The sequence below is a fragment of the Heloderma suspectum genome, chromosome 4 (assembly GCF_057233095.1).
Source record: "Heloderma suspectum isolate Gila_16-S chromosome 4, 16-S_ref, whole genome shotgun sequence".
NCBI lineage: Eukaryota > Metazoa > Chordata > Lepidosauria > Squamata > Helodermatidae > Heloderma > Heloderma suspectum.
This window is the reverse complement of record NC_139461.1, coordinates 29,292,369-29,317,252: the sequence shown is the minus strand read 5'-3', so window position 1 is coordinate 29,317,252 and position 24,884 is coordinate 29,292,369. Positions and strand designations below refer to the sequence as shown.

The window sequence follows — 24,884 nt, the reverse complement described above, 5'->3', positions numbered from 1 at the left end:
TTGGATGCTACCCACTGACCCAGTTTGCACATCATGGTGACAAATTCTAGGTTATTTACTGTAATCAACCACTTTCACTTACTGTAAACAATCTCCAATTGGTGTGATTGGAGGTTGTCAGCCTGACATGTGAGCTCAGACTAAACAATCCATTGTTTGTTGTTGGGTTAACTGCTGGGTCCAGGTTTGCATGTCACACTGACAACCTTAGATCACACCGATTGGAGGTTGTTTACAGTAAGTGGAAGAGGCACATATGGGGGTGTGTATCCCAGCAAATCTTGGGCTAATTAACCCATGATTTGCTGCTGTTATGTACAAACTACCTATGTGAAAATAAAGTGTCAATGGCACCCCCCTCTGCAGTATTCCAAAAAGCATTCCTTTTAATAAAGCTAGAGACATTCCCAACCCCCACAAACGTAGCGGGGATTACATGTAAAATGTATTATTGCAAAGGAAGAATGTTTAGAACAACTCAATATGTCAAGCCAAAAAAAAAGATAAATTTATCAATCTAGACAGACTGGGTCAATCTATTTAATATTTTAATGATTTTTACATACGTTAAATGTTACAACAGAGAGCTCCATCCTGCCACACATGAACAGGTTTATTTCTTTGCAAAATTCTCCAGATCTTTTTAGATAGTAAGCTACCAAGCAACCACATTTCTTCCATAGTTTCCTGCTTTGAGTCCAGCACTAGTGGTCCAAGCCTGGGGTAGGCAACATAAAGTCTCAGATTCTATCCAGCTCACCAAGGCATTTGCCTCAGGTAGCTTTTTCTCCTTTCCCTCCAGAAATAGCTCCCTTGATGGTAACTCAGGCCTGCAGTGAGCGCAGCCTAGTGTGGCAGGGGTTTATTGTAGAACAACCAGAACAGAAATGCAGGCAGCCTGATACACTGAAAGTTATTTAATTGTATTAAATATTAATACAATAAAATTTAATTTTTATAACTTTAAACACAAAGGCATAGAGCTTGTTGATTATGCTAGTGCCTTTGTAATCATTGACCAGAACACTGGAAGGTAGGAATGAGTTTACTGCTCAGCGAGCAAGCGGGCAGAATATTGCCAGCATGCTTTTATCCTTATCCACAAGATAAGGACTAGGGTCTTAAAAAAAAGAAAGAAAGAAAGAAAAAGAAGCTGAACATTCAATGAGGGGCCTTGAATAGTCCTGAGGGGCACCTACCCCATGAGCCTACCCTTGACAATGGCCCTGAAGGCTGTCCATTGCCTACCCAAGTATAGTCAAATACAGAGTTCTACAGAGTTTTAATTTCCTATGATGCAGATTAATTTTGGGCATTTCTGCTGGGACCTTGCTATGACAATGTCTGTTTTTAATGGAACACCATGTAATTAGAAAAAGGACAATCCATTTCCGCTCCTGCCATTGACACAAGTGTGGTGCTGGAAAACTGTAATTGCTTCAAGTAGCTGAAGTACAAGATTTGTAGGAGGAGGAATATGGAAGTCATCCTTCCTTCACCAGGGGTACAACCAAACAGTTGCTTACCATAACCTCAAGCAAATAGTGAGCATCATTCTTGACAATGCCCAAACCCAGGCCTGTACAACTTGTGACTATCAAACTAAATGGAGACCACCATCCATCTCTTATGGTTTCCCAGGTGCCTGATAACTTCGACTTCTGCAGTCCTGAGGACACAGTAAAAGTAGGAGGCATATCAAGGCCCTGAGGGATTGCCATACATGAGTGGTGGGCTGCATTTGGTGGTTCAGACTTGTCATGGCTGCAGTTCAAGCAATGGGTAGGCCAAGAGGATTTGCAACCTCCATGTAGAACAACAGGCTCCCTATGACTTTCAAAGTGGAAGAATGATTAAATAGCAAGTCGCCCATGAAAAATGCAACTCGTGTAACCCTGCCAAGGTCAGCAAGACCTTTGGTGGCTAGGTATATGAGTGCTTCTCTTGCAGGTTAAAAATTCCCACAGCTTGCTTTAAATATAAATTTTGAATGAGTGAGTGGCAACTTCTGATGGAGTGCACATAAACCACTTGTCAAGCGGATACAACTGCTGTTTGGAATGGCTTTCTGTCTTATCCAGCCAAATAACAAGGGCAATGTTTACCTTTTGTCTTCAGAAATGTGAGAAAGCAGAAGAGTGATAGAATTCTTTTCTGCGCTTGGCAGAAGAGTACAATGACCAGCTTGCCACATGGTTACATTGCACTCCATGGATAGTTAACTCTTGGCAAATGGTCATTTGCCTTAAGCACAACATTTTTGTCTACCAAAGCAGTGTGTGCATTCCAGACGGAGGCAGTGGGAACCTAACTCCCTTGCCTTTTATGATGGGCCTGGTGTGCCACAATCCTATGCAGAAGTTAGTTCCACTGTGTCCAAATAAGCTTTTACTCCCTACTACATGTGTTTAGGATTGCAGTTTTAGTTATTGATTTTGGAAGGCTTCACCAGGAGGCAGGGGGACATGATTTAGCCAAAAGTTGGGGTGGCTCATGGATTTCATTAAGGATCCCCAACAATTCAAGCACTGTACCAAAGTAACTGCTGGTCAGGTCAACTCCTCTTAGTTGTATACTCTGTCCAATTATGGTAAGGAGATGACCTTGACCTCACATGTCCTCTCTTCTTCCTCCCAGTTGTACCTGGTCAAATATATTTTAAATGCTCACTTTCTAGATCAAGAGAATGATGTATCAGAGCCATATTAAATGATAACTTTAATTATGTGAACAACTGTGATAGGCACCATGTAAGTGGGATCAGAAGAAGGATCATACTTTTCTGAACTGGGGTTCTAGCCTGGAAACAATGTCCTAGTACGTTTAGGAAAATAAAAAGAGGAGGGGAGGGGAGGACAATGGAATATCAGACAGACATTTTAAACTTCATTCTCAGCAACATTCAGGAACCAGTTGTACTCCACAACTTTAAGAGACTAAGACCCTGCAATGCAAAATAAAGAAATAAAGCCCCAACGCAACAAAACAAGAAAACATGAAGCGACCGTGTAATATGGTAAAAATGGAGTGCAATGCTACTACAGGATGCAATAAAAACGTCAGTGCCAAGGAGTCAGATGGCACCTCTCGACATAATCTCTGAAATGTTTCATCTGAAACATAGACAAAGCAATAAAAAGAGGATATATGTTTATCATTTTAAGCATAACAATGTGAGTTAAGAGCTTAAGAATACAAAAAGTACTTGGAATGAATAGTGCTACCCTTTTTCTTCCTCCTAAGCAGGCATAAAAATATTTTCATTTCCTTCTTCTCCGTCTTCGTCTTCTTTCCCCTCCCCCCCAATATCATTAATATCAACAAAGTCCATTCATTTCATGTTACCGTTTACAATTTTAATGCACACACACACGCGCACAAATAAAAGATACCTACTGCAATAGAAAGTTGCTTCATTACCTTGTTTGCTACATTTGCAAATGTAAACAGAGCGAGGCAGAGCCAGCGCTGAATCTTATGCATGATGGAATATCTTTGTTGCATACGTACACTGTAGAAAATAATTATTCAATATGTCAGGCACCATTATTTGAAATGTAATACATTAATATTTACTAGAAAAATAAGTTTTTTTTCCTATTTGTTCTCCCAACTTCTTAAATGAAATAAGTTAATCTGACAGTGCATCCAGTAGCTTGTAATATCTCTTGTATATCCCTTCGTTAAAAACAAAACAAAAACTGATCAAAACTACTGGCTGGGCAAATGATTTGAAATCTGTCCTTTGTAGATCCTTGTAGCATCTATGGAGGCTTGTCTTAACAGCACCTTCAACCAATGATTGAATATTTAGTTATTTAGCCCTATTTCCCTGAGCAGTTATGCTGAGGAGCTTTCCCTTCATGGAATAGTTTTTACAAAAGCTTTTTTTTTTTCCTTTTAAAATATCACAAAATAAGAATGGCCATGAAGGCAAATGCTAGCGAAAGCTGGCGTTAAGTCGAGTGAAGAGATTGCCCGCTGCATATCAATAACCAAAGGACTTTTGGGGAAATCAGTCATGCAGTCTACCCTGAAGCAAAATCGAGAAAGAACAGCTAATGTAAAACATTAATACTATGCATACCAAGTTCATAAAGTAGCTTCCATATAAGAAACAAGTCGTCAGACAGCGTACTTTTCTATAAAATGGTACTTCCTAAACCTATATTTTGGCCCAAGCACATTACTCACAATCTCCTGAGATGCTGTTTGCAATCCCAGGGCCTAATTTGAGCAGGAATTCAATGAAGACTTGCACAGTCTCCATTTTAAAGGGCCTTCCCACATCCTTCAAAGCTTATAAGGCAGGCTGGAAAGGAGAAGGTTTTCTCTGTAAAATATATATTATTATTTTCTGGGACTCAAGTCATTTAATCTTTCCTGAGAGTTTTTTTTTTTTTTAATTTTCTTTCAGATTGAGAGGGAAGGAACAGAACATTGTGGCCTTCATGGTCTTGAACGCTCATAATGGTTGTTCCTAGATCTGCAGGTACCTATTCAATATATTGTTGCTAGTCTAGACCTTGAAAGACTTGGGAGCACTGTTGCAGACTGCAAGCTGTAGTGATCAGACAGTAGCTACCTACTGGCTTAGCATGAGAGATATCCGGAGAAAACTACTGCCTCCAGACTGCAGAAATGATGATGCCGTGGGTTGTTCTAATAAGGCCAAAGTGAACCCAAATGGAAAAAAAAATACTACTAGATTTCTGGACATCAGTTTATTTAATAAGTCCATTTCACTATACAGTGTGCATATGTTACTGTACACCTGCTTACTTCAGCATTATACATCTTTGCATTCTAGCCAGCTATGTTTCTTGTACAAGAACAAAAGCATTAGTTGTCTGGTTAAGTTTATTTTCCAAAGAAACTTGCCCTGATATAGTGTCTTTTGTATAGTTTTGCTGGGACAGTCCCCAAGTGATGATTCCTTACCCCTGCCCCCCTGCCCCTCATTCCAGCTGCCATCCATTTTGCTTTACCTTCATGGAAACTTACTTTTTGTTTATAGGAAGGAAAAGGAGGGAAGAGAAAAGAATGAGGGATTGTATATTGGATAAGGCATGCTTGCTATATGAAGTGCTTAATAAGACATTACAAGCTATTGAATTCCCATCAAGGAAACCTATTTCTGTTTAATTGTGCTAAGTGCTAAGGTTTTTTTATTTTATTTTATTTTACTCTTTAGATTTGCCATTCGTTTCAGCTTGTGCATTGTTCCTATGTAGGCCCCTCTGGATGTGAGTTGTGAAGTCATACTTGTCCGTGCAAAAATGTTGGCATATGCTGCACTGAAAAGGTCCACTGTCACCATGGCAACTCATATGCAAGGCATACATCACTTCATCCAGAAAGACAATGCCACAGTGCACGCACTTGGTTGACAGTTCATCTTGAGTACTTCGGTCAACTTTCTCCGTTTTAACTACATTCAAGGGACCTTCATTTTTTACATTTGGCGGTGCCTTAGCTTTCTCCTTGGAGGCACCGTTTGCAGTTGGCCCAGGTCTGGAATGCTTTATCGCCAAATCTAGAGGAATGTCATTGTCGGATCCGACAGCTGAAAAATGAGGAGGCAGATTAAAGGTGGGATAAGGCACATAGTTTTGGCAAGGATTTGGTAGGCCAGGCACATGACTCAAGTAGTGTGGATTCCCAGGAACAGACAGCTTATATTTACTCCAGAATCTCAGCCAATCAGCTTCACTTTGAAAGTCGTTGTGTACAAATGGAAGCCCAAAGAGTGGGTACTGGTACTTTTCTATGGGGCTTCCAGGTGGCGAATAGTTCGGGTGTTTAGCAGGTCTCATGTATTTCTCTATTGGACTGCCTCTCTCTGAGCTTCCTTTTCCTTCTGATATAGAGGAACTATTGCCTGGGTCTCCGGTACTTTCCTGAGGACTTTTTATCTGAATGTGCAAAGGTTGCATCCTTTTATGAATATCCAGAGTTTGGCTGACCAATATCGACTGCGGAGCAGAATGGCTTTTAGTCAATGAACCCTGGGCTTCATATTTACTCAGGCTGGGAAGCTGAATTTCTCTCTGGTGACCTTCTGTTAAATGATCCTCTGACCTCCTATCTAATGGGCTGCCGTTGACTTGTTCCTCGCCGCTCCCTCTCTGCTGTTTGTTTAGCTGTTCAGCCTGAAGTGCCTCCGGGTTAAGGCGCTTTCTCGTCCTTCTCCTAATGATCTGCTCACCGTTGTTCTGCTTAATGATGTTTAAAGGCCTGGGAGTCTGCATATAAAACACAATAACATCATGAATAAAAGAGCAACGGTAAGCAAAGCTTTACAGAACTGTTTGTAGAAATCCTACAGTTAAGAACTGAGTCCCATCAAGCCATTTCAGGGGGACAGTTTTAAGGAATGGCTTTCCTCCAAATAAGAAGCTGCTAGGTCAAAAAGCACTAGATAGACTCCTTAATTCTTACTATGCTAGAGTGGACATGCATCAAATTTCTAAGTTACTTTCAAGGTATCTGGAGCACACTATAGGTAATAAGTTTCACATTGACTGAGGATGCTCAACATTACAAGGCCTTAAATCTATCCTCATTGGTGGAAAGTCTGAAACGAATGGAATGAGGCTTAAGTCAGTCATGATTAACTTAAGTCCCATTCATTTCATGGGTCTACTCTACATAGGACTAACATTGGATACTACCCACAGATTCCCATTTTGGATGCCACAGGAAACTGTGAGTTAAGAAACCAAGACAGATTCACATATGAGGGAAGGATAGAAAGAGAGGTGGAGGAGAGAATGTACAGACACACATCTCTTTTTCAGACTGATAAATCATAGTTTATTGGACTGGGATAGTTACGTCTGAACTGTGCCTCTTTCTCCTCTTTCCTCTTCTCTCCCTCTTTTAAGCAAATGTGGGGCTGCAACCCACTTGAAAATCCTGACCCACTAGTTGAAGATCAATGTTCTAAGGGACTAGGACTGTGACTCATGAGTTACGTATATTAGCAACTTGAAATTAACATCAAAGTAGATGGTCTGCAAATTCTTATCATCACCTTCATAGAGCTATCTAGTCACTTGACCTGGCTCTTAATCCAACCTCCTTTCCTGCCTCTTTCTTTCCCCAGAGTTTAATTATTTGTGTAATTAATGGCAATTTAGCTATAGCTGCTGCTTGTTAATTGTTTACTATATTAAAAATCTAAATCAGAAGAAATGTTCATTATGATTTAGAAGTTTAATAAGAAGTGAAAACTTTTACCTCATCGCAAAACACCATTGGTTGAAGCACAGCTTCCTCAATAAGGCAAGAGCAAGTGTGTGGTAGAGGAAAAAAATTACGATTATGACACTAGGTCCCAAACGTCAAACACATAAGTTGAATGTTAGAGCCTCTTTCACCAGAGATGCTTTAAACTTATACAATAAGATTAAGTTTCCCCCCTTGTTACATTAAACAGCATTTTGCATGACCAACTGTGGAAATTCCAGCAAAAAACACAGAGTCTTGTGGTACCTTAAAAACTCTATATATTCTGGGATAAGCTTTCATCGATTCTAGCACACTTCATCAGATAAATCTGATAAATCTGATGAAGTAGGTTATAGCTTTTGCCATAAATTTGTTATTCATTAAGCCTTAAAGAGGGTGGCTGTGCTATTGCAGCAAAAGCAACAAAGAGCCTTGTGGCACCTTAAATCTATTTTTGCTCCATTAACATGTCTACTGTCTGGAAATTCTGAATATTTCTGCATCCTTCAAAGTTGCCAGAATACTATGGGTGGATTCTTCTTGGGCCTTATTCACTACTCCCATGTAGTATAAAACACTTACATATGACCTTCATAAGGAACTACAAATGTGCATATTTTGAATCTGTCTGCAAAAATCAAATGAGAACTGGCTATCTTATGGGGTTATGGGGAGTGGTCATCAGTTGCAAGTAATGCGAATCTTTATGACCCTGAACAGGAAAACATACACAAACCAGCTCAATGTATTAGGCTGGGTCTGCATAAGCAGCAGAATGAGGTGGGAATGAAATGGCAGAATAGACTGTACCACTTAAAACTACAAATGAGAGGGTTCACTTTTTATCCCCCCTGCCACACACACACATGAAGAACTCCCTGCATATAGAACACTAGCAGATCAGGGAGAGACTTTTTTTGCCTGCTGTGCTCATTTTCTATTTGCATAAAATATTAATGTAGGGTCACATTCATGAATGGTATCCCTCACCTATAAAGTGGTACAGTCCATATCATCACCTTAGGACTCTACCAACTCATTCTGCTGCATGTGTAGACCAGGTTTTAAACAGCCACATTTCTAAGGGCTGTCTTTCAAATAACTTGGTGTTATTTTTCTTTATGTAACTAGTGGCTTTCATTATCACAGTAGTATGTACTATATGAACATTCAGGTCAACAATTCAGCTGTAATAGTCCTTGTCAAGAACTCCATTTTCTTTTTGTGCTCTGTGTGTCTAACTCCACTTGGCCCGACTGAGGCGGCATGTAGCGTTGCAACCACCTGTTAAGTAAGACCCAGTTAACTGGATTGAATTATCTCAGCTGCGTTCCTATGAGAACTTTTACCCTCCCCTATGGGGTTTGGAACGCTGCTTCAGTAGGCCTGTGATTGGCTAATAAAGATCTTCCTTGAGTTGTTAGGGGTCTGAGCATAAAAAGAGGGGGCTTGGAGCTGCCCATTTGTTTTCCTCTTCATGTTTCAACTTGCTTTTGGGGTTGTGGTTCTTTGGATCCCAGACTGGACTCTGTCTTATTGGAAGATCTGTACTTAGGTAATGTATAGGGCAGATTTAAGTAGTTTTTATTATCTTCTTGCCTAAAATGCTGTTTCCAATGGTTACTCTAATTTTTGCATGATTTTTTAAAAAATCCCTCTTCCCCTTTTCCCTATGTAAATAAATTTAATCTGGATCTTGAGAGCTGTGTGTGCTTTCTTCCACATAAGCCTCGGTATTGAATCCAGAGTCTTCTGGTTGGTTACTTGCTACTGTTTATTGTTTCAAGCTTTAGGCTTGTGAATAGGGTGGGGTGAAGCTGAATCCCTATTTTCTAACCCTCAAGAGTGTCCTGTAAGGTCTGACAGTTCCCTGGCTGAGGTGGATGTAATGGGTGGTTGCAGCCTATCCTGGCAATTGTTTGATCCTGTATACACTTCTGGGAGTTAGGGCACCACTCCCCCTCCCTTCCTATGGTGACAGTAGTGGAATAAGATGCTGAAGCTGATTTCGAATGGCACACATTTTGATTAAAGTGGTTTTTGTGAAGGGAGAGAGTGGGTTGCCCTAACTCCCAGCATTTACTTCTAAGTAAGTAGGTATATGATTGCAGCCGTAGACGGTAATACATCCACTGTACAAGCTCAGTCCTCCATTGATATTAACTGGTCTTTTTGGTGGTCTTTCTTAAATGGTAGTTCAGTTCTAAATACTGTCCACATGATCTATGGGAAACAGTAAACTAGCTGCAATTTGGCACAGTTGAGAGGGAGCAAAAAGCCAACCATGACTCTACACACTAGTGCTATCAGGGGCAGAGGGCAGATTTAGCCCCCCACACACACACACATGCGCATTAACCGAATGCTGCCATGCACTTGTGTCAGGGAGGGGAATGAAAGCACTGAATTTATGAGCAATATTTCAGAGGAGGGGCAAAAGCAACCAATGTTGTCTTCCCAGTGGTTGGTCCAATATCCACCAACAAGGAACCAACTGGAAAGTGGAACATATTGAAACAATGTGCCCACACAGACCCAGGGGCAGTTGAATAGGCGATCCCTCTGCATATGACACCTTTTGTCATAAAATGGGTGTGAAGGTTTCAGGCCTACAGAGGCAAAGAGAAAATGGGTCAGGCTTAGTGGCCTGGATTTTTCTGTTGGGAGGAGGTAACTCTGAGAGGAGTAGTTTCCTTTCTCCGGTTAAGTGTCAGTTTAATTTCTATACTTAAGTTTAATTTCTTCAGGTGTGAAGCAGTACTTTCGGTTTTGAGGGAGACGGGTATATAAACAGAGCGAGAGAGCCAGTAAGAGCAGAGACAGTCAGAGTCTGAAGTGAGAGCAGGTTCTGAAGAGTGACCAGGAAGAAGCAGCCTCAAAAAGTCTAAGGACAGCTAGTGTAAAGGAACTTGCGTTTTGCAACTTTTATTTTCTTTTGAGGCCTTTCGTATCCCTCAGCTCTATCGTGCAAATATATTTAGTTGTGATTTGTTTGCTTTAAATTTACTAGTAAATGGTTGTGGTTAAACCATGTGTCTAGAGTGTCAGTCACCCCATGTCTACAGCCTAGACCCCACGTTACTGGAAAGGGGAAGTTAAAAGAAGGAAGGTTGGACTCTAAAGGAGGCAAGAGATCCTCAGGAAGTTGCTCAGGGGATCCAGGTCATAAGGGGAACCTTGATAATGGGTAATTTTTTAATTATTTTATTTTGTTATTGGAAAAACAAATCACAGTTGAAGGCGTTAAAAGGGGGCAGGATCAGAATATCAACATGCAAATTCAAATTATTGAATGTGAATTAATTTGTACCCTATTTCTAAAAGTGAAAAGCCCTACCCATATTTGCTACCATATATACTAATTAACAGACACATGAAATCTTGGTATTTAGGAATCAGAATTTCCCTGTGTATAGCTTTATAAAGCTTTAGTAAAAATAGCCTTCAATAAGAAGAAAAACTGATGCAATCTCTATAAACATCTACATTTACTTTGATATGTTTCTGTTTGTCACAGCCTAGCAGGGTTAAGGTTTAATTATATCTTTGGCCTTTGGGCAGAGTTAAATTAAAGTAATTAATGTCAGTGTACATCAACTGGCCGTTCACTACCATACCCCAATACTGGTGCTAAAAAAGGTGTTATCTTAGCTCTGTACTAATGAAATAAAAGGGTTTACAACTTATTACCACTTAGCAATGTTGCCAGCACACATCTATAAGGATTGCTTCCTATGTTTTATGAGAGGTGGATTTTTTAAACCCCCCTCAAATAAAATTATTCTTGTAGCTAAAAGGTATTCATTATTTCAGGCCAATAGTCAGGGTAAAAAACTATCAAAGCATAAAATTATCTGAATTTGAAAGCATATGACCCTAGTGTGTGTGTGTGTGTATGTATGTATATATTGGGGGGTGCAAAGTCACCTTCTGCCTGCCCATTCTGTGGTCTTTTCTCTGGATCCCACCCAAAAGTATGAAGTAATAATGTTGCCAACTCCTATCCTAGATGGTAAGAGATGATAACCTTTTATCTTGCTCCAAGTATTTCTTTCTAGTTGAAGCGAGCGAAGAGGAAGACTTAGTGCAGGGGTCTCCAACGTGGCACCCGTGGGTTCCATGGTACCCACGGAGTCCTCCAATGGTGCCCATGAACCTCTCTACTCCCTGCCCCCTTATTATTTTTAATAGAAACCTTGGAAAATGTTAGGGCAATTTTCTTTCTCTACCTTTATTGCCTCTAGCTTTGGTCTTTCCCCTTTGCCTTGCTATTTCCCCCTCCCTCTCTGCCTCTAACCTCACTATTTTTCTACACCTGTCCCCACACCTCTAGCTCACTTTCTCTACCTCCCAGTCTCTAGCCTTATTCTTTCTCTCCCCTCTACCCCTTTGCCTTGCTATTTTCCCCTCTAGCCTCACCATTTCTCTCCCACTAACCTCTTTAGCTCACTTCTGACTACCCAGGCCCCCATGGCAGCCATTATGTGACTAGACACATCTTCCGTGGGAGCCATTTTGTGGTGGTGCCCACAGTGTTCCTCAAATTCCTAACTGTGCTCATGGGTCTAAAAAGGCTGGGACCCCTGTCTTAGTGTCTCCCAACCATTCCCCTCCTCCCCTCCCTTCCTCCCCTGCTGCAGCAAGTCATGCCGCAAAGTAAGCTGAGAACAAGAGGTCTGAGGGCACGGGAACAAGGACGAAGTGGCTCCCCACCCCCTTGCCAGCTGGAGATGTAAAAGGAGGCAACACCCAGGGTCTGGGATACAAGATGGCAGCCTTGACCTGCATGTATGAGTGAGCTTTCAGAGACTGGCAGAACTTTCAAAGACAGATATCAACATGAAATTGCTGAAGTACAATTAATTAAGACATTTCCTGTGGCCTGAACTAGGATAAAGATATTCAACCATGTTAACGCTTAATTAGGGCCACCTCTTTTTTCTGGTAGGCTCATCATCTCTGACAGCTATATGGCAGGCAGGTACCTCATGGTCGTCTCCATGCTGGGAATAGCTGCACCTATTGAAATTGGCTGGTGCAGATGGGTAGGAATTTCATTTCATTTTTCATAAGAATATACCAAAACTTGCAGTGTTCATATCTGGGAGAGAAAGAACTTGAGACTGAAAGGTGGGAGAAAGCGAAATGGCCTGTTTCATCCATCCCTAGCTGGGGGATGCTTGGAATTGTAGTCCAACCCATCTGGAGGGCATGAGGTTGGGGAAAGCTGGTATGCACTTACCAGTAGTGGTGCACCAGGGAAGGGCCATGGCGTAGTGGTAGAGCACATGTTTTGCATGCAGAAGGTCCCAGGTTCAATCTCTTGTGTCTCCAGGTAGGTTTGGAAAAACTCCCCATGTAAAATCTTGGAGAGCTGCTGCCAGCTGGTGCTGACAATATTGGACGAGATGGACCAATGGTCTGAGTCAGTATAAGGCGGCTTCCTATGTGTCTATGATTTCAGACAGGTGTCTCCGACCTGAAGATGCCAGGGATTGAACCTGTGACCTTGTTCATACAAAGGGCCTTCTCTATATGATCAAGCGGAGGGCATCTCAACAAGTCCTGTTGCAACACATTTCTGTGAGCTCCTCAGGCAGGAGGAGGAGATAGCCCCATTTTAAATTTATTTTTTTTGTATCAAAATAAGTAATGCCTCATTGGTAATCTCCAGCATGGGCTCCTCTCCATGGCGTATCAACCTTCACATCTGATTCCAGGGTGATCACATTGAAAGAAGTGCAGCTAGGAAATGAACCGCAGCTGCCCAACTTCAGCCGTGCTGCCTAAAAGCTTTCCTGCATAAAACAAGTTCTTCCTACCGAGTGAAGCTTCTGGTAGAGACCACACGCGTTGCATACATATCCTCCATTTGCATTCTTTCGCCAGAGAGAGGTCTTTGTGGTCAGGCAATTGGCACAAAAAACACCCGAGCCTCTACGTCTCTGAAATAGGGGAAGGGGGGGGGGAACACAAGGTCAAAGGTTAGTCACATGATCTGTAGAGTTAGGACAAATCAACACAGGAGTTTTGTCTCTAGGCTGGCAACAACTGATAGTATAAAATCACACTGCCCATAATGAGGTCAGGTTCAATTGTGCTTAATAGGCACCGCTGATTTTCATTACAATTTACCCTACAGTGATGGATGAGGTGTGCAAAACGCCATCACTTCTTTCCTACCCCCCACACCACCCCTCAGTAACAGCTTTAACTTTTTGAACTTTAGAGTTTGTGCCTTTTAATGACTAGGTTCCAAACTCTGAATTTCAATATTCTGCTTTGACACAAAATGATTCCTGCTGATAGCTGCTGATAGCAATTGTTTAATTGCTTTATTTTAAAAGTGTGATCCTTAACAGCAAAGCTTTAAAAAAAATTATATCTTTCTGATTAATTCTAGTTTGTGTACTGCCTCATTCCTGTAACAGTTGATACTTCATTCATAATACACACAGCACTGACTTATGGGCTAACATAATTCTAAAACCGATGTATACTATTTTCTGTTTCCCATAGCCTACTGAGGTCATGGCTTCATTTCAGCAGTAAAAAGGTATAGCATTGCTAATGATACACTTTCAAAGCTCAGATGAAACCAGGCAACACCACCTCATCAGTGAATGGTTGTTAGTTGAGTTTAGTTGAGTAAAGGCATCGCTGCTCCAAATGCAATATGAACAGTAACTGGCCTGGTGGTTGAATTCTACAGCTTTACTGATAATCCATCCTGTTCAGCAGTGGCACCAATGATGAGAGAAGCTTGTTAAATTCCTTCTGTGGCATAATGATATCATTAAACTTTTCATTTTGATAAGAGCACCACAAAAAATAGGCTGTGTTTGTGTGCACAACGGCTAACAACAATGACATGGCTGTCTTGCTCTATCTTTTTTTTTTTTACTGCAATCCCCCCCTCTCCCAAACTGAACACCCAATCTATTTCAACATTGGTTTCTTTTTTATATAAACTTTTATTAGAAGTTCTCCATCTTACGCAAGTGTGGACAGATAACAGTTTCAGTAAAAGATTAAACTGATTTTGTTCTAAATTAAAAAATTACTAGCTCTGTAAATCAAAATTTCAAGGTTTCGTCAAATTTAAGTAATTTATTTAACTTTGCTCCATACTGTAGGGAAGGGGGTATCTGTGCCAAGAAAGTACAATGGTTATAATTGTACTCTGATACATTTCAAATGGAAAGCTTTTTGCAGACATAATTTTGGCTTGGAGAGTGGAACACTTTCTTGGCATTGAAAGGGCATTTGATTCATCGGGTGTTTCACAATGTATCACTAAAAAGACCTGGTGATCAGCCAGTTCCCTATAGGGTAATTTTTCCATCCAGATGCAAGTGCTATCAGAGGCCCTCGTCAGCTAAACTAATTATGATCTTGCATTTGCTGATGCCTGCTCACTCTAACATTCGACATCCCCCATTAATCATCAATACGAGGAAAATGAATGAAACATCGAGAAACGACGGCTGGTAACCTACACGACCATAAAAATCTAAAATGAGTGCAATAATTTAAAAAGATTGGGGAAATGTTTTTCAGTGAACACCAAAGTCAGACTAACAATTGCCCTTTTAAACCAAGAACACAATTTCATTAGTGCAGCAGGTTGTGTTACTTTAAGTCGAGGTAATAAAATCAAGAATGTCAATGGAATAATCTCTTGCTCCCACCCCTCCAACCCAAAACCACTAAATCAGAATCATAATTATACCTCATTGTCTCACGTAAATCTTAATATAATAGGACTGATCCTTATGTGACAGCCTTTGCAGTGTCTTGAGATTTATATGTTAGCTTGTTTGTTTATTTTATATATATACACACACACACACACACACACGATAGAAAGACCATCAACAGGGTATTCAAAAATATATTTAAGCTAAATGTTTCAGCTTCTGCCCTCATCTGTAGCTGTGCTATTTTAACAGCTACTGATGGGGGCAGAAGCTGAAACATTTAGCTTAAATATATTTTTGAATACTCTGTTGATATTCTTATATATTTTACATTTAGACTGACTGCATCCACAGTGGATCCACAGTCTCCTTGTTTTGCAGTTCTGCCTCTTTACATCCTCCTCTCTCTCTCTCTCCATGCACCATTAAAACCATGAGGAAACTTACAATGATACAAGGTAAAATACATGCTTACTATTAACTTCAGTTAATAAGTTTGCATTACAAGTATCTAAAACTCTTTTTTAAAGGTTCAGTTAACTTATCCTTGAAAGAACTCAACGGATTGTCAAAATACTTTCCTTGGAGATCAATACACTTTTAATTAAATAAGTTGACTGCTGACCATGCAAAGAGTTTGATTAAATGGAAACTATTTTGCATGCTGATCATTTTGATTTGATTGAAGAATATCTCCACTTCATTCCAAATTTTCTTAAAGATGGTGAGTACTTGCAGCAGCATGTTGAACAGGGTGTAGTCTTAGCATGAGTCTTTCCATTCTTTCATGCTTGTGATGATTATTCACTGAAATTTTATTTTTTTAAGGCCATGGAATTATTTTGAACAAATGGTTTGTAATAAAGTACTTTGATCTGGAATTACGCTTCGCAGTTATTGTGTTGTATATTATGGAGATATACTGAATAAAAAAAATCCAAGCAACTTGCACATCAACCTGTAGCTGGAGCTCTGCTTGGCCCTAATTGAAGAGAACGTTCAGGACTATAAATAGAGAAGGTAGCTCTTAAAAATGAATACTCTTTCTTGCTAAGGAGCACATAGATAAGTTTATAGTGCTTACTGATGTGGCCACAAGTTAAAGGAGAAATCACAACTATACTAGGCATGCTTATTTCATAAAATACGTGTGAGCCACCACTGCATTAATGCTAAGCTGAGCAGCAGTGAACTAGTTTGCCATATTGATTGGACTGGATGGGCAGGTACCAGGTAAAGGACTTTGGGAAGGATACCTGCTAAATCAATAAAGCAAAGTCTTTATTTGGATTCCAAATTAAAGTCAAAGGCTGGTAGCCAACAGTGTCATTCCACTAGCACAAATGACATTGTCTAGGGGAAACTAGGTTAACTTTGCACAAAGGGAACATTCAACTAAGTTCCACTTGCACAACCACTTTCAGGAGAGTGGGGCAGATGCGCCACTAGTGCGTGCCCTGCTAATGCAATGTGCAAGTGCTTGAGCAACTTGGGTTTGGCAGAGCTCCACTAGGGCTAATTGAGTTTGCAGAATGACACTGTTGGGTACTACCAGTGGGTTGTATATAATGGTGTCACTCCACTGATGGAAACAGAGCTGGGAGTGGGGAAATTTCCCTTCAACCCTGCAGCCCCCTGTGTGTCCTCAAAATTTGTTCTGGGGGATTGGGAAACCCTCCGGAGCAGATTTTCAAGTGGCAAGAAGAGCTGCAGTGGGGAGGAGAGAGGGAAAAAGTCCCACCTTGCTAGTGGATGGCAACTCATGTGACATTGGATGTAATGCTTTGTGCCTTCTTTCACAACTTGGGGGCGTGGGCCCTTCTGAAAAGCAATACTGAGCTCACATTTGCTGTAACCTGTATTCCAGGGCCACATCTATATGGCACTGCTTTGCCCCCCCACCCACCCCGTCGCAACTGCGCAGCATTTCGGCTTCAAGTCAGCATGCTCTACGATACATTCATGATGTACTGTGAGCTTCCCTTACAGACTTGCCATGGCCTTTTTTTGCCATTTTACTGAAATGTGCTGCTGTGCAGTCCTGTGAGTGTGGGGGTGTGACAGTTCAGTGGCTGTTTTGTATTTGAGGGGCTCTACTGTGTCTTTCTGTCCCTTTTTAGGTAAAAAGTGAGTGTTTTGTGCTCCTTCATTTCCGCACCATCAGTTTGTCAGTTCCCCAGCCCGAGACTCTCGCGAAGGTTTGCACTCAGAAGTGTGAAAGCTACGTGCCTAAGCCATCGCTCCGAAATGGTGGCCGGAGCAATGTTGGTCCTTCTCCAAGAACCCCCCCGGCCCTTGGGTACTCAGTCCACAACTGTTGTGAAGATACGAAGCTGAAAAACTGTGCAAAAGTGCGATTAAATAGATGAAAACGCCCCTCTGTGCCTCTGTAACTGCGCAGCTGCAAAGCGATGGGGGAGTAAAGGGGCGTCACAGAGTGATGCAGGCACAATGCACGCTTACAACATGCCCACTGTAAGATGTGAAGTCAGTTTGGGGAAGGAACAGACGGCCCGTAACTGTGGGGAACCCGCAGCACCCCCTCCCCAATCGCAGTAAAACGACTCCTTCAAACTCTGCTTTTTCTGGGCGAAAACCACAGATGGCTGCGAAGTCACGACTACGTCATCTATCACGAGGGACCTCAACTTTCATCTGCCCTGGAGTAAAAGCCTGGTGTAGATGGGGCCCTGGTCATGGTGGTATAAAATCACTCCTGTAACTGGACGTAATCTTACTTGATGATCTGAAAGATTATGTGGGGAAAATATCAGACATAGAAATCTTTGTGAAATAGTGGTCTGTGAGAAGAAAGGAAATAATCCCCAAATGGAAAAAATTCTGACCACACAGTTCTTATATAGAAGATGAATTGTTATGGAACTGATTAACTTAACCCAGTTATAAATGTGGAAAGGATGCAATCATATGTGGAAGCTATTCATCAATACTTGGGAATCCACACATTGGTAAGCAAAATCACTCAGGAACCTGTACTACTCTGTCTGGGAACCAATAATACTCTTCTAAGCTATTTTTTCTTGTGTTAAATGGAGATTTCATAAGAACATGAACATAGCAACATAACAAATGCCACGCTGGATCAGATCACAGGTGTATCCAGCATTCTTGTGGACGCAAATTCCATAGTTAAACTATGTACTGTGTGAAGAAGTACTTCTTTTTATCTGACTCTCCCACCAAATGTTTCATATAAAATCAATGTCTAAAAAAGTCTAATTTCTGGGTAAGCTGTGCAATTCTATCCTGACTCTGCATGGTTCATAACTTCCTTGTTCACAGTACAAATCTAGCTTGTAATGCTTGGGTCTATGATGAATTGAATGGCATTTCATCCAAAAGTTCTTCTCTGGTTGGAATATGAAATGAAATTCTGTGCATGTGCGATCAGTGTTCAGCGGCACTGGTGCCCAAGCCAGCTGCTTTGTACGCACACATGCAAAAGTTCAAACCCCTTTCTCTTGCTGATTGCTGTGATGTGAACTCTGAAGACCGTTGCTTATTAAATGTGTACTATTGGCTACAGTGCTTGCTGATTGTTGTGAAAGCTGTGACCAGACCACTCAACCAAGCATTCTTTTCTTTGATGTTGAATATCTTCTCTATTTTGGTTAATTGCAAAACGTGATTGTTCCCACTGATTTGTCAAATGCTCTCTTCCTGGGTGGTGGGTAGGGATGTACGAAAGTTCCGCCACGGATCTCGGGGAGGCCGAATGCCAGCACATTCGGCCCCCTAAAATTGGTGGCGGAACGGCCCCCTGCCCCCCCGGGACGGGACTTACCTTAGGTGGATCTTCCTGGTGGCTCCGGCTCCGGTTCAGCGGCGGTGGCTGCGGCGGCCGGTCTTGGGACCGGCCGCTGCCGCCACCTTTTCCAGGTAAAACAAAAACAAAAAAAGTGATAGGCTACGTAAAGATTTACGTAGCCTATCACGGCTAGATTTAAAAAAACCCACCGTGATAGGCTACGTAAATGTTTACAGCCTATCACGGCTGATTTAAAAACAAAAACAAAAAATGTGCGTACGCAAATGGCGGCGCCCATGGGCGCCGCTATTTGCATTCCTTATTTTGGCACGTCTTAGTCTACGTAAACATTTACGTAGACTAAGACGGCGAAAATAAGGGGAACGCAAGTAGCGTAGCGTCTACGCTATTTGCATTCCCCTTATTTTCGCTGTCTTAGTCTACGTAAATGTTTACGTAGACTAAGACGTGCCAAAATAAGGAAAGCAAATGGTGGCGCCCATGGGTGCCGCCATTTGCATATGCGCGTTGGTTTTTTTTAATCAGCCGTGATAGGCTACGTAAACATTTATGTAAACATTTATGTAGCCTATCACGGCTGACTGCAGGGACGCAAATGGCGGCGGCTATGGCCGCCGCCATTTGCGTCCCTGCTAGCCAGAGGCTGGATGTCCAGCTGCTGGCGGAGCCAGCTGGCGGCTCCGCAGAATCCCTGCGGAGTGGAGCCTTCCGGCCAGGATTCCGGGGGGAGGGACGGAACGCCTCCCCCCCAGCATCAGCATAATCCGCGGAAAGGTAAGTACCTTTCATACATCCCTAGTGGTGGGTTGTTGTTTTTTGGTGGTGGTGGGAGAGTGGTGGATTTCTAAATGGCTTTCTGCCATGGGTGGCTCTGGTTACAATTACCAGTGGGCGAAATAAGAAAGCATATGTGAGTGGCTTGTGCTACAGTGCTGGCTCCAGCTCTTGGGAGCCCTTGGGAAAGATGCCCTCAGTGGCCCCATTCTTGAGTGGGCCCACCTTCTCTTCACTGCTACTACATAAGAACATAAGCTCATATTACACCAGTACTTTTCCAGCTGCACTGGCTGCCAGTCCATTTCCAGGCCCGATTCAAAGTGCTGGTGTTAACATTCAAAGCCCTTAACGGCTTGGGGCCAGGTTACCTGAAGGATCGCCTCCTCCCATATGTGCCTGCCCGGACCTTAAGATCATCATCAGCGGCCCTTCTCCGTGAGCCCCTGCCAAAGGAAGTGAGGCGGGTGGCTACTAGGAGGAGGGCTTTTTCTGCTGTGGCACCCCGGCTCTGGAATGAGCTCCCTAGTGAGGTTCGCCTGGCGCCTACATTGTATTCCTTTCGGCGCCAGGTGAAGACCTTTTTATTTTCCCAGGCATTTTAGCATTTTAGCTTTCTAAATTTTTATCTTTGCTGTTTTAAAACCTGCACTGCTGCTAGGTTTTATTGTGGTTGTATTGTTATATTGTGGTTTTAATGTTCTGTATATTTTAAATTGTTTTATTGTGTGTTGCTTGGATTTAATTTTTGTGAACCGCCCAGAGAGCTTCGGCTATTGGGCGGTATAGAAATGAAATGAAATAAATAAATAAAATAAATAAATAAGAAGAGCCTTGCTGGATCAGACCAAAGGTTCACCTAGTCCAGCATTCTGTTCACATACCGGCCAACCAGCTGCCCACAGGAACCCAAAAGCAGGGCATGAGTGCAGCAGCACCCTTCTGCCCATGTTCCCCAGCACCTGATGTGCATAGGCATACTGCCTCTGATACTGGACGTAGCATATAGCTACCTGGACTAGTAGCCATTCATAGCTTTATCCTCCATGAATGTGTCCAATCCCCCTTTAAAGCTATCCAAATTGGTGGCCATCACTACATCTTGTGTAGGTGAATTCCATAGTTTAACTACGTGCTGCTGCCCATTGGGTTGCACTCTCCCTTTGGGCCCAATCCACACAGAGTAAGGGGGACATGGCAAGGTGAGCTGAGGCTGTTGCTCCTTCGTGTTTTTCTCACTGCCCACTTTCTTAGATGAACAGGTAGCCACAGGAAGTAGGAGCAGCAGGGTCAGGGGACATCGGGGCTTGGCAATGGACCCCTTCTAGGGTATGGGCTGTGCCCAATGGTGCCAATGCCTGATGCTGGCTCTGACAGACTAACATTTTGAGCTGAGACAGAACTCTCAGAACACAAGAAAGCTCATAATCCCGAATCAAACCGAGAGTGTTCATCTATCACTACTGCTTGCCTCATCTTGAACATTATTCTGTTCCTAACCACAGTTTCAGCACAGACAGTCTCTCTCTTTGAAAACCTGCACATCCTCTAGGGTGATTTTTCACAGTCATGCAGCATGGTGGTAACATGGCAAAACACTTTCCTTATAAGCTTCAGGAACCTCTGCCCAAGGTTACTCCCCCTAGCCATTACCAGCAAACCACAACTTTAATTAACAGGGTGCCACTCTCATTCACTAGACGTTTGTATTCAGTTTCATTCAGACCTGTTTTATCCTAGCCTTAACAGAGTCTCTTAGCAGAACTTCTGAACATGTCTGATGGAAGGACTCACTGTACACAGAAGAAGGGATCTGGATTCCCATCAACACCACTTGTTACTAATTGGCGTTATCCATGTAAATTTCCTGTACGTGCTTGGGAAAAAAAGCCCAAAGGGTCTATAATTGAAACTACATTTCTGCTAAGCTGAACTTTAATTATGTGGATCCTTATAGCAGTACATTATAATAACACTGCCTGAAGGGACCACTACAGTTAAGGGTCTGTCAGTATTTCCATTTTAGTTCTTAGGTTGGGTGTTTAATATATCGGTTGTCTCAAATCACACTGGGCTGAAATTTGGCACACAAATTGGTCAGCACAGATGTGAGGATTTTTTTTTTAAATTAAAACTTTATTTAAATCAGTTCAGCTGTTTATAATTTGGAGGAAGGCCAAACATGAAAAACTTCTCAGGTTTGTGGATTATTCCCCTCCTCTACATGAACCACAGCAGCAAGGTTTCCAGGGAAATACCAAATGTATCTAGTAGGAAAGCTTCTTGATACATTAAGTTAAGGGGAAAGAAAGCTTAGGGAGAATTAAAAGAAAAGTGAGTATTTAATCTCTGAGTATGTTCCATAAACCACACCTTCCAAAAGTTTTCTATGAATAAGCACACTGAAACTATGAAATTGGAACATAGGAACGTAAGAAGCTGCCTTTATAATGAGTCAGACCATTGTCTAACTAGCCCAGTATGGTCGACACTGATTGGCAGCAGCTCTCTAGGATTTCAGACGGCGACTTTTTCTCTACCACTGAGCCATGGCCCCTCTGATTGCATAACAACCCTTGATATGCATACATTATGCATATGTACAGATTGCACAACAACCCTTGATATGGGGAAACCAATTCACAATTTTTATCAATATTTTGTTGAGTTTTGTTTTTAGTCCACACCAACTAAACAAAGGCAGCCATAACAACAAAAAGGACCCCCCCAAAAAGCTGGGATTGGAGGAAGGGGGAAGGGCAGTGAGAAGGGCCAGAGCAAGGGGAGGGTAAGAGTCATGGGTCCATGTCCATAGGCCCTTCTCATTTCCTGAGTTTTAATTTACGGTAATATCACTAACAAAACATTTCCACCCAGCATAAAGCCCGGCCCGGCCCGCCACTCAGTCCCCTACCTCTGTAATCTATCATATGCAGCCAGCTCATGCGTGGCGAATGAGAACAGGTCCATTGTGTGTTGGTGGACTGCTGGGGACTGATCCACATTTGTAATGGTGTCATTTCACCTTGGGCATTTCAAATCAAACCAGGAAGACACCTGAGACCCCTTCGCACTTAACTTGCATGCATGGGGCATCATGCGATGACTGCAGAGTGGGGCTGTGCTCCTGGCCATGCCCTCCTAGCACTGGCCCTGCTGCTAGTCCCATCTCCAAACATCCGTGCCTTAGTGTGGTCTGCAGTGAAGAAGCCCGTCTGTGAGCGGCTGTGCTCACATGTAGGCTTCTACATTGGAGGTGACCTTGCTAATGTATGGATGTCCTGAGGCAGGGCCAGCACTGTGCCCGATGCTGGGGGTGGGGCTAGAAGCACCCTCTACCCAACAGTCATCCTATTAGCTACTGAGCCATGAGCAAGGTTGTGTTAGCGTCATACAAAGCCCGAAATAACTTGGGACCAGGGGGGTGTCTCCATGAGTGATTTACTCCGAGCTGGCTGCATTTGGAGGTCATTAGGGATACACGACTTTGTAGCCATCCAGCAGCCACCCTGGAGCTTATCAGGGAAAAACCAAATTTCCCGAGACTGCTTAAAGTCCGATTCTTTTCCTCAAGTTGGGTTCTCAGCGGTACAGCTGCTGTGTGCCCCAACCCCTGCATTTACCTCGGGTATGCTAGCCCTGCCCAGGGGTGTGCCTTTCACCATGACCCTGGTCAAGGTGTGTTTCCTGTGTGTTTCCCCACCCTGCACAAACTAATTAGTGTCTACTCAAAAGTAACTCCCATTGTGCTCAATGAGGCATCTCCCCTGAATGCCCACATCAGAACTTACAGAGATCCCCCTCAATTGAAATGGCAGTTTAAAGCCCACATTCCCTAAGTGCTGTAAAGCATGATCTTGAGGCTCTGATTCTCCGTTGTTTGGTTTATTGCCTTAGGAAGTAACTACTTCACACCTTCATTATAGAGATCTTGCTGTTAGAAAGGGGGCTGGTTTCCCATCCCTGTGTCCCCCCCTTCTTTCCCAGCACAAGCATATGTGTGTCTACTCGGAAGTAATTCCCACTGTGCTCAGTGAGGCTTGCTCTTGAAATGCAGGGGCATCTGGAGTTTCAGGGGAAAGGAGAAGCAGGAGGAGAGAGGGGAAACCTTTCTTACTAGTTAAGCAACCCCTGCCAGTCAGATGACGTTCACTCCAACCTCCACCTCCACTAGGAAGTATGTTCTATGAAGTGATTTTTACTGGTGTGGAGCACTTGCTCTTGGAGCCCTGCATGGACCAAAGTGCAGCAAAGCTGATTCCTTTTAAAAAATCTAGTACTCCTCCGTTCGTTTCTCTTTCCATTGTCGTGAAGACTGTCATAGATACCTAGCAGACCATCTTCCCTCATACATGCCAAGGCAACCTTAAGAGCAGCAGAGGAGGTCTTGCTGGTAATTCCAAAATGAATGGAATGTCGCTGTGAAATACCCAGATGGTGGGCCTTCTCTGTAGCGGCACCCACCATTAGAAAACTCATCCTAGCTCAGTTTATCTGGGCACTCGCCGAAGCAGCGCCTCTGCTCGCTCCCCCCTGGACCCATGCTCAGGCCGCCAACAAGCTCGGCAAGTTCCCGGGCTCACCACGATCCTGTTCGGTGAGCGCCCACCATTTTCACGCCTTTGATTTCTATGTAAAAGAAGAAGTTAAAAAATGGGCATATTTAAATATGCACACTTTGGAGCTGGGAAAGCTAAATAAGCCCCGTATCTCAGTTCCTCCTACCAAATATTGCGCTTATTTAGCTTTCCCAGCTCCAAACTGCACATATTTAAATATGCACATTTTTTAAACTTCCTCTTTTACGTAGAAATTAAAGGCGCTAAAATGGTGGGCGCTCACTGAACGGGACTGTGGTGAGTCCTGGAGAGCATGAGTGGGCACAAGCAGGGGGAAAACAAGGAGCATCTCAGAGAAAGCAGTCTGGGGGGAGCGAGCGGGGGGAGCCAGACGAATTCCCGAACCCAGTCGGGCGCCCACGACATCCCTACCCACCATCTGGAAAACTATCCCTTGTGTAGTTCAGGAAGCAGAAAACGTGACATCTTTCAAACTCCTCCTGAAAATGCACTTGTTCACCCAGGCTTTCCCTGGGCTGTAAGTAAATTAATTACACTGATCCATTTTACTGCTCCTTGAATTTTTTACTGTAGTTGGAAGTGTTTTTAATGTGTGTTTGAATGCTGCTTTTTAATGTTGTGTTCTTAATATTGTATTTTAATACTGTGAACCCCACGGAGAGCTTTTATTATGTTCAACCGTATATAAATGCCACAAAATACATAAAATAAATAATAAATAAAATAAGTAATGGGCCATTTCCATGAGGAATGTCTGAAGGGGGCTTCTAGTTACACGTCACTGTTAAGCTTGAACTGTCACTTATC

The 24,884-nt window shown here is 42.6% G+C and overlaps 1 protein-coding gene across 5 annotated transcripts in view; it reads right to left on the bottom strand.

The window, feature by feature from the left end:
• Positions 1-3,908: 3,908 nt before the first annotated feature.
• TRPS1 (transcriptional repressor GATA binding 1) overlaps positions 3,909-24,884 on the bottom strand; it is a 326,129-nt gene continuing 305,153 nt past the window's right edge. For all 5 annotated transcript variants that reach the window (XM_084848919.1, XM_084848921.1, XM_084848917.1 and 2 more), the window contains 2 exons: positions 13,056-13,178; positions 3,909-6,245 (listed from right to left, as the gene is read on the bottom strand). In XM_084848919.1, the coding sequence (XP_084705045.1) occupies positions 5,184-6,245; positions 13,056-13,178 (1,185 nt within the window). In that variant the 3' untranslated portion in view covers positions 3,909-5,183. The remainder of the gene's footprint in view (positions 6,246-13,055; positions 13,179-24,884) is intronic.